The sequence below is a fragment of the Zonotrichia leucophrys genome, chromosome 1, assembly GCF_028769735.1.
Source record: "Zonotrichia leucophrys gambelii isolate GWCS_2022_RI chromosome 1, RI_Zleu_2.0, whole genome shotgun sequence".
Lineage (NCBI taxonomy): Eukaryota > Metazoa > Chordata > Aves > Passeriformes > Passerellidae > Zonotrichia > Zonotrichia leucophrys.
Genome location: NC_088169.1, coordinates 111,552,378 through 111,561,637, shown reverse-complemented (window position 1 = coordinate 111,561,637; position 9,260 = coordinate 111,552,378). Strand labels below are relative to the sequence as shown.

Below are 9,260 nucleotides of genomic sequence, written 5' to 3'. Positions count from 1 at the left end.
TGGTGGGATCTCTGAGCTCTTCTCAAGGAATATCACTCAAGGATGCTTCTCTAGTACTGTACTAGAAGCAACACCAGCTGTACTGACAAAGAGCTTATGGACACAGTCACCACTGCTGAATGGCTTTATTGAGTCTCTTGAAGTACATTTCCCCCAAAGTCATCCCCTGATTACCAAATTGCAAATGAAATTAGAGGCCTTCTTGTTGTTAAAGCTGTCCACAGTGCCAAGGCTTCCACTGTCACCACCAGAAATGTCATGTTCTCTGTGGCACCCTCAGGCCTCTATTGAAGAACCCAAAACGTGCCTTTTTCAGAGTATTTCCATGTAATTCCCAGCTCCTCCACCCTTCTTCCACACTGACTGCAAAATACCCCAAGTACTGTGGGAACCAAGTAAGAAACCGCCATCAGCAAGCTGTTCAGGCCCTGTCTGAAGAGCAGCTTTCACCAGAGCATAATTAACTTTTGGATTCAGGGCACCTTTAGCACACAAACCATTCATAGGCTCCTTTACCTTGAGTATTTCTACATCACTGGTGGTTTGGACATTTTCAGCAGTGAAAGGGGTTCTAGATGAGGCTCTGGAACCCTCACTTCCTCCCAAAGCTACATGACACTTCCTGGTCTGTAAAGTCTGTATTTCCACTTCTCAGGTGGAACAGGTTTGGCCCTTCCAAGCTCTTTGTGCAGTGATATCCATCCCTGAACAATGTTTTCAGCAAAACACTTTTTCACAGGATACAACTGCATTCACAGACAACTTCCATGATCCCCTGACTGCAGGATCAAGCAGGACCAAAATTCTATGTAGCTTCTTACAACAGACATCTGGGGAAGACTCAGTAGCTCTTCAATTCTTTTGCTCCCTCCATCTCTGGTCTTCCCTGGGCATTGCTTTCTGTTTGGCCTAAGATTTCAGTCATACTGAGCCTGGATTGCCTAAGGAGAGAAGAGAGAGCGCAAAGCAATTTTATTTCTGTATCCTCCTGACAGAGACATGACTGCAGAATCCAAGCTCTTGAAAATTTCTTCTAGAACTAGTAAGTTTCAGTAATTCACATGACCAGTGTCATGGCCTTTTTTCCCCCAAGCCACCAGCTATCCTCTTTCTTTCCTCTCTTTAATAGGGATGGAAAGAAGGCAGCAATGAAGGACAGACTGGGAAGAATTAAATCAGCCTTTCTACGACTGGTATGTGAACAACACCAACAACCAAGAGAAGAACTGAGGTTTAGAAAGCCTAGTGTGTTGTGGTTTCTCTAAATGTTTGAACCCACAGGCCCAGACACCCTCCTAGTCCACAGCTGAAGGGGCAGAGCTGCTCCTCACCACTCTGCCAGCCTCTGTTCGTACAGCTCCCTGCGCTCACGGCTCCTCTTCTCCTGCAAGGTCTCACCAGCCAAGCCGTACATGGCCATCAGGAGGCCTCCTGCAGGAACCCTGAGGGAGGAAGCACAGCAGTCTCCAGTCACCCAGGGGACACACACCAGCAATAACTTACTGGCATCAGCAAAAGGAGCATGCAGGGGCCCAAAACTCACAGCACAGCACAGACTAAAGTACTCCTGTTCTACTGTCACCCACCAACCTGTGACTCACTGGAGCCTCTGTGATAACATATTTTGAATTTGCTCATTGACAGGCACACACAGGACAAGGGAGTGGAAGGATTTATGGTGCCCAGTGAGGACCCCATAGAACACCTAAACTATATTTCAGACAGTGACATCCCTGCTCAGCTTCCATCCAGCTCTGGAAGTACTTGTGTTTTCACTGGTAAAGCTCCTTAGGCTGCTTCCAGAAATGCCCACAGCTGGCACCATCCTGAAGGTGCAAAGCAGCACAAATAAAGCTCATTCTCTTTTTCAGGTAGGATCCTCAGATTCCTTGTGAAGATATTTACAGGTCAGCACTTTGAGAAGAAATCCCAGTCCTGATTGAAAAGTCTGATTTCTCCTGAGCTAGAGGTCATTGTCCAGAAGCACAGAGCCTCTGAGACGGAACCATGGGTTCCTCCATGCCCCAGGGAACTTTAGGAGATTCATGACTGCAAGACATGCACAAAGACACATGTCACCTTACAGCCCAGCCATGTAGCTACTCCCTCAGTGTTTCCTAATGGCTGCCAGTTCACATTTTAGCTTTGGTGGAGCCCATGTTGCTCCCTCTAATAAGCAAACAGCAGCAAATGAGATTCTCTACTGAGAGCACTGAGCTCTCACTACTGAGAGAGCAGCAAAACACAAAACAAGAAACAAAGAAGAAAAGAAACACAGTTTAAAAGGTGGAAGAAAAGTGATCATCATGAGAGATACAGAGAATCCCTGAAGGCAAGAGAGGAAGGGAAGCTCCTGTAGCCCCACCTGTGACTCCAGGCTCGGTGTGTGCAGCAGTCACAACTCACCCAAAGGCCGTTCCAAACACGACGCCGCCCGCCAGGCCCTGCAGGCCCAAGTGCACTCTGAACAGGGCTCCTGTGAAGGCTAAAAAAAGAACAAACCCACTGAAACTAGAAACAGCCCCGCCACAGACATCTCACACCAACACAGGGAGTTGCTTTGCTGCATTTCTCTTCTCCATGAGCTGACATCTGCTTTTAACAGAGCAGAAACCAAGTGCATGGCCAGTGGGACAGACCTTCACCACAAAGTCACCATGGCCTCTGCACTGAAACATTGCACAAAGTTCCTTCTGCTTCAGAAAAACTGCCAAAGTTTTTGCTGTATCATAGAAGTATCTATGAAAGTAAAACCAAGCCCTCTCTAGGGTGCAGAATGATTTCTCTCACCCTTTTTTCTGTTCAACAACAGCTAATAATAGCAGCTGCCATGTAAGGCAGAAAAGACCAGTAAAAAGTGTATCCAACTGTAAGGGCAATAGAGCCTGTGAAACTGAACAAGCAGATCACATACCCAGAGTCCTCTTGCCAAAAGTGGGCTTGCAAAACTTAGCATGAAAAGGGCAGCCTATAAACAGTGTGCTGAATTGTTACCAGGAGTGGAAATAAAAAATGCTTTCCCTGTTAAATAGGCACCAAGTGTTACCTTTACCCCACAGAAGGATTTTTCACCCAAAACACTCCAGCAAGTGTCTTGAAGATGAACTGCTAACCACAAAACTCCCCAATGGTTTCAGCAGTGCATCAGTATCTCTGTTACAAATAAAGACTCGCAGCAGGCAAACAGAGCAAAGTCAGTGAAATAAGAAACAAAACCCAAGAGCACAGAAGCTGCTCAATCCCAAGGGATGTGGATACTTGCTAATGCTTTTCTGCTCTAAGCCTTGCTAACAAAGAGAAGCACACAAGGTTACAGCACTCTTACCTCCTGCTGCAGCAAAATTACTGATGGTGGTTTTATCGCGGTACGCAGACAGGCCCGTGCTCACCACGCTGCAAAGGCAAGGCACACAGGTCAGCAGTTGCACATGGAGAAAGAGGGGTAGCAAAACACAGCCTGAAATAAAGCTGGATTTCATTAAGCCAGCCCTCAGGTTGCCTCTAACTGCCAGGCTGCCCATCTGTTTAGAGCACACACATGCCAGCCGTGACTTCTGTGACTTTACTGTGGGCAGCTGCACAGACACAGGGCCAGGGAATATCAGAGTTCCTGAACTGGATCTGAGACACTCCTTCTTTTTAATCAAAGATTTTTCTTTCTTATCATACAGAATCAGAATGGTTTAGGTTGGAAGTGATGTTAAAGGTCACCCAGTTCCAAGCCCTCACTGCAGGCAGGGGCACCTTCCTCTGGACCAGGTTGCTCAGAGCTCCATTCAGCCTGGCCTTGAACACCTCCAGGGATGGGGCAGCCACAGCTTCTCTAAATGACCTGGCAATATAGTCAAGGAGAAAATAATCTGAGCAATGAAAAGGTCCTATCAGTCAGCCAGTGCTGATGTAGGACATTTACCCCAGAAGCTGATCCATGTGTCCCGAAGATCCTGCCTTGTAAACAAGCCCAAGTCACACTCATGACATCAGCAGGGTCACCCACACTTGTGGTACCAGATTTCCCTCTGAGGTAGGCAAACCAACTCCTCCTAAACATCAGCTAAGCCCCAAAACGCTGTTCTCAGTTCAGCAGCCACATATCCCCCATCCTCCTGCTGATTGATAAGCCAGCAGCAATCCTCCTCTCCTTCCCAACACAGATAAACCCAAACAATTTGGGTTTTAACTGAGAAACTTGGAGTTTTCACAACTGCAGGATGGAATTTTCAACTTGGGCTTTACAGAAACAATGTGGAGCAGCAAATAACTTCGTTCAGAGCCCGTTCCAAAGGGCTGGTGAAAAAGGGGCAGATCTGACTGCAGGGGAGACACCTGGTGGAAGATGATGAGGTTACATGTCAAATCCAAAGAAATCCAGAAAACCCAAAGAAATCAAAAGATCCAGGAAAGAAAGCAAACAGCACACTAACTAAGCCTAAAAACAGAGACTAAACTAAAAAGAGCCACAGAACTAAGAGACAGTGAGGAAGAAATTTAGAGAGGAACAAAAATATTAAGGAGACAGAAATATAAAGTAATGCCAGTCAATACTGTGGGATCTTAAAAGCAGAAGGAGAACTTAAACAGAACATAACTGCAGAGAAAGTCAGTGCAGGTTTAAATTTATAAATTTACTGGTTTGAACAACAGGGAAGGAGATATTTCTATATAGGGGCCTGAGTAAATGTACGTATTGCAGTAAAAGATCTCCTGACGAAGAAGCAGGAACAACACTGCTGTGAAGAGCTGCGTGTGAGAAAACCACCCAGAAGGTATGGGACTTTAGAAATACGATAACAACAATATGATTACAACATCAGGTGACCCCAACGTGATAGAAGACAGGAGAGCCGAGAGCTGTGGCAGCCTGAGAGCTGGGATTCTAGAAATATAACAACAACAAGTGGGGGATAGAATGTGTATTGGTGTATTGTAACTGTGTAATTGAAAAATGTGTTAAAAGAAAAGGGGGAAATATAGGGGCCTGAGTAAAGATATGTATGGCAGTAAAAGATCTCTGTATTGTATAAGTGACCCTGTCCCAATTCTAGTTGTTGTAAATGGGCTGCAGCTGTGATGTCCTTCATTGGGTGGCAGCTGTGGCCCGTGGAGGTAGCTGGGATAAAAGGGGGTGGGCTGGCTGGTCAGGGAGAGCCTTGGGGGAGCCCTGGTGAAGAAGCTGGAACATCACTGCTGTGAAGGGCTGCTGTGAGAAAACCACCCTGAAGGTATGGGAATTTAGAAATATGATAACAACAATATGATTACAACATTTCTAGTTTAAAAGGGCTTTGCTCAGAAGACCATGCTTAGTTTGATGTTCTATTGTCAGGAATGCACAAAGCACCCAAGGAAGAAAATGAGGGCAGCAGAACACCCTCTGCATTGGTTTTGTGTGTGCAGAAAAAATCTGAAGGCCTGAACAGGTACTGAGAAGTGATAGGTCTGATATTCAGCAACTGCTCAAGAGCAAGGCAATCCCCTGCAAGTGTCTGAGGACAAGAACAAAGAATTGTGAGTAACCTGAGTGTACACAGAGCAGGAGTAGTGACAATTGTGAGTACCACTGGCATATACAAACTGGGAGTAATGAGACATAGCAGAAAGGACAAAAATCAGTTTGGGTTAGAAAGCAGTTCCAGAAACTGCCAACACACTTTAATGCTCCCTCAGACAAAAAGCATAAAAAAGAGATGAAGGAAAAGCAGAAAGCAGATGTTGTCACTACTATATTTTCTGGAAAAATCCCTTGGCCCAGGATTTTTATTGTGGGAAGCTGAGAAGCCTCAGAGAAAAATGAAAACAATAATTATCTGATTTACTTCTCCTGTGTTTTGCTGCTTTGGAATGTGCTTTGAACATTGTTTACCAACAGGTGATTATTCATTGGTCTCATGTGAATTGCTTTGACTTATTGGCCAGTTACAGGCCAGCGGTGTCAAGGCTCTGGAAAGAGTCACAAATTTTTCACTAATATCTTTTAGCCTTCTGTCTGTATCTTTTCAGTATTCTTTAGTATAGTTTAGTATGGTATTTTTTAATATAATATAGATCATGAAATAACAAATTAGCCTTCTAAGAACATGGAGTCAGATTCATCATTTCCTCCCTATGTTGGGGGTCTCAGAAAATACCACAGCTGTCAAGAAAGAACAGCATTCAAATCAGTAACAAATGTACAAACAGGGCTTTTCCCTGTTTTAGGGAAACAGGGAAATTTAGGGTTTGTGTTGATCCATTAGGAGATGAGAATTCTGGGGCAATTCTAAAAAGTGAAACCCCCTTCATGCTCCTGCCTGACCAGCCAGACTCAGGTTAAGGCAGCATCAGGAGCCTCAATCATTACCAGAGCAGTGGGCATGGCTGGCAAGGACAAGAACCAGCAACCCCCTGCCATGCCATCCAAAAGGCCAGTGGAGGCAGTGGCACCCCAGAACACCTTGATGTCAAACATGTGGATGCCAGCTGGGAATGCAGGCACACTTGCAGAGGAGTGAGCATGAGGGGAGAGGTGTCAAATGTGTGACATGGTCTCTCCCTCTCCAGTTCGCTTTGCATTCCCCATCCTGCTCCATTAGTTTGACTTGTTTATTCCTGCCAGGTCCCAACTGAGGGCATATCCAAATGTCTTGAGGCATGAATGGGGGCAAGGTTGGATGCTTGATCTGTGTTTTATTCTTTCCAGACCTCCTTGCCATGTCCCAGTGGTGAGGACATGAAGAAGGGGTCATTGGGACAACCTTTGATGCCCCCAGTAGACAAGGCAGGAATCCCTCCTGTAAGGGTCTCTGCAAAGCTCTCCCCAGCTGGATTTGTAGGAATCCTGGGAGATGAGGTAAGCCAAGGTGTCTGCTGCTCCACTGTGCTGTTCACCTCACTCTTCCTGTGGTGATTTTGCACAGTCAGCTGTCCCATGTATTTAGGCAAACCTCTGTGTATTCATCATTTTGCCCCTCTATGATGATCCAGCACAATGTCAAACCCAACAGCAATGCCCCAAGAGCAGAGGTGGTGATGGGGAAGAGGAGGCAGGGCTTCAAAGCATCTCAGGATGGGTCTCCTGCTGGACTTGGCTATTATTTCAGCCAGAGCTTGGCCAGCTCTGTGTGACTCCAGCAACTGAAAGCTTAAGGACAATTAATCATCTTTGCATGCTGTTGGGTTTACATGCTGCACTTCCTCCTTCACCACCACGACCATGCTATGAAGGTTTGCCTCCTTTCATGGTACACCCATCCCCTCCCTTCCCTTCCTACCCCCTGCCCTGCTCCCCCTGCCATCAGGAGCACTCACTTGAACACGGTGGCGAAAGCCGCGACCCTCCAGCTCCAGCGCCAGCCGTAGCGGATGAAGCTGCGCAGACCCGCGCGGTGTGCCGATTGCTGAGGGGACAGAGAGGACATGTCACAGCTCACAGCCCCCTGCCAGCACCCGGCAGGCCAGGGCAGGGCACTGATGGTGCCCCAACTCTGAGCGAGTCAGCCACCTTTGGAGGAAAAGCTGCTCCCAGCCACCAACGGGAAAACTGAGAATCGATTCCAGTCTGGAACGCCAACTGGTATTTCTAATCCTGGACGCTCTGGGAGGGCTCTTTGAGGAAAGCAGCAGAGGAGAATGGAGGAAAACCAGAAACTACTTCATTATTATGGGTATTCATAAGTATTAATAAATAATAACCATCAATAAATAATAGCAAGTGAATAATAACCATCTGCATTAAATGTTAAGATACCATTAAGCTCTGCTATTTAACACTGGCACTTAAAAGTTTGAAAAGAGGTTTTTTTACAATAACTGATTAATCCAAGCTTCACAAAAATTTAAAATGTGCAGTTAATGCCATGAAAGTAAATAAATTTTCTCTTCCAGTTGTGGTGTAGGTGCTTAGCCCGGGTTCAGTCACCAGAGTGAAGCCAGGCAATGGTAATTTTCAGGTCACCACATCAGAGGCAAAATCTAATGGTAAGTAATACAAAATTTACATCAGGCAGATTTTTAAAGGGTTTTTCTTCCTCCTAATCCAGGTAACCAACACTTTAATTGAATAACAAACACCCAGAAGTTCAAATACATCTATAAGATGTCATGGGCGTTCTTTGTTGTGCTGTTGTTCTAAAAGAATTTTAAATGGTCTAAAAACGACTCACATTAATAAGACAAGAGTACAATCCCAGATTGATACTATGAAGCGTCCTGTCACCACGCTAAAACTTGGAAGCAGAAAGCCTTTTTCAGACACATTAATCAGAACGGTAAACTTTGTTGCCAACCTTCTCCGTAACGAAGGACACTTTCCTGAAGCTGACCGCGTGCAGTTTGGGTGACAGGGCACCGCTAATTCCCGCACAGCTGACCTGCACTCACTCACACACTCCCAGCAAACTTTTTATCCCAGAACCGGGCAAACACACGGGTCCCACACACGCGAGGCCGCCGGGCCTGCTGCGGGCCCGCTGTCACCCCAAAGGCGCCTCCAAGGGCACCTTCCACCCCCGGCGCCTTCCCGAGCCGAGGCCTCCCCCGGTGCCCAGCGCTCCCCGCACAGCCCCGGGCCCGTACCACGGCATCGGCGCGGTTCTGGAAGATCTCGCCGTGGCTGCTCTCGATGAAGGCCTTGCGGGCGCTGACGAAGGCGGGCAGCCCCCCGTAGAGCCAGCCCACCACGCCCGCCGTGAAGGCCGACTTGGCGATGTTCACCGTCTCCTCCGGGAACTGCTGCTGCTCGCTGCAAGGTAAGGGCAGCCATGGGCAAAGTGTCAACGGGGGTGGCACGGCGGGACCGCCAGCACCCAGCCCGGCCAGCACCCACCCCAGCCCGTCCCACCCGAGCCCGACCCGGAGCTCACTCTCGCCGCCAGAGCTCGCGGAGCCGCTCCCAGCCCGTCTGCGGCAGCGGCGCGGGGCGCCCGAAGCCCGCCGGAGGGCCGGGGAGCTCCGCCATGGCCGGGCCGGCGGCAGCGGCGGCACCGACAGCGCCCCCTGCGGCCCGGCGGGGCACGGCACCGAGCGGAGCGGCTCCGAACCGCTCGGCTCTGCGTTAATTACTGGTTAATTACTGCAAATATTTGCCCGTCTGTGCAGGGCCAGGTTTGCTCCCCCCCGTGAGAGAGGAGCTGAGTTTTGGGGGTTGCGATGGGGAGCAGTCCCCGGGCTTTGAAGAGGCAAATCCTGCGCGGCGACATGGTGCCTCTCACTGCCTTCCCTGAAACAACTCAACTCCCTCTGTTGTGAATCCTCCTTTCACCAAAGCAGCGAAAGCTCCCCAC

General features: G+C 48.1%; 1 protein-coding gene and 1 long non-coding RNA gene across 3 annotated transcripts; one reads left to right on the top strand and one right to left on the bottom strand.

Annotated features, from left to right (window-relative positions):
- Positions 1–108: 108 nt before the first annotated feature.
- Positions 109–8,956, bottom strand: TIMMDC1 (translocase of inner mitochondrial membrane domain containing 1). The gene is made up of 7 exons (XM_064727325.1): positions 8,841–8,956; positions 8,554–8,719; positions 7,288–7,376; positions 3,326–3,393; positions 2,407–2,485; positions 1,332–1,442; positions 109–941 (listed from the first exon to the last, which is right to left on the bottom strand). Exons 1-7 carry the CDS (start codon positions 8,933–8,935, stop codon positions 842–844), a joined length of 708 nt encoding a protein of 235 aa, XP_064583395.1. The 5' UTR covers positions 8,936–8,956; the 3' UTR covers positions 109–841.
- LOC135454853 (uncharacterized) lies at positions 5,169–7,875 on the top strand. 2 transcript variants are annotated; one of them, XR_010442210.1, is made up of 4 exons: positions 5,169–5,222; positions 5,327–5,508; positions 6,680–6,829; positions 7,278–7,875. It is a non-coding gene; the product is annotated as an uncharacterized LOC135454853 (long non-coding RNA). The 2 variants fall into 2 exon arrangements; XR_010442209.1 differs by lacking the exon at positions 5,169–5,222 and having other exon boundaries at positions 5,312–5,508.
- Positions 8,957–9,260: the final 304 nt, after the last annotated feature.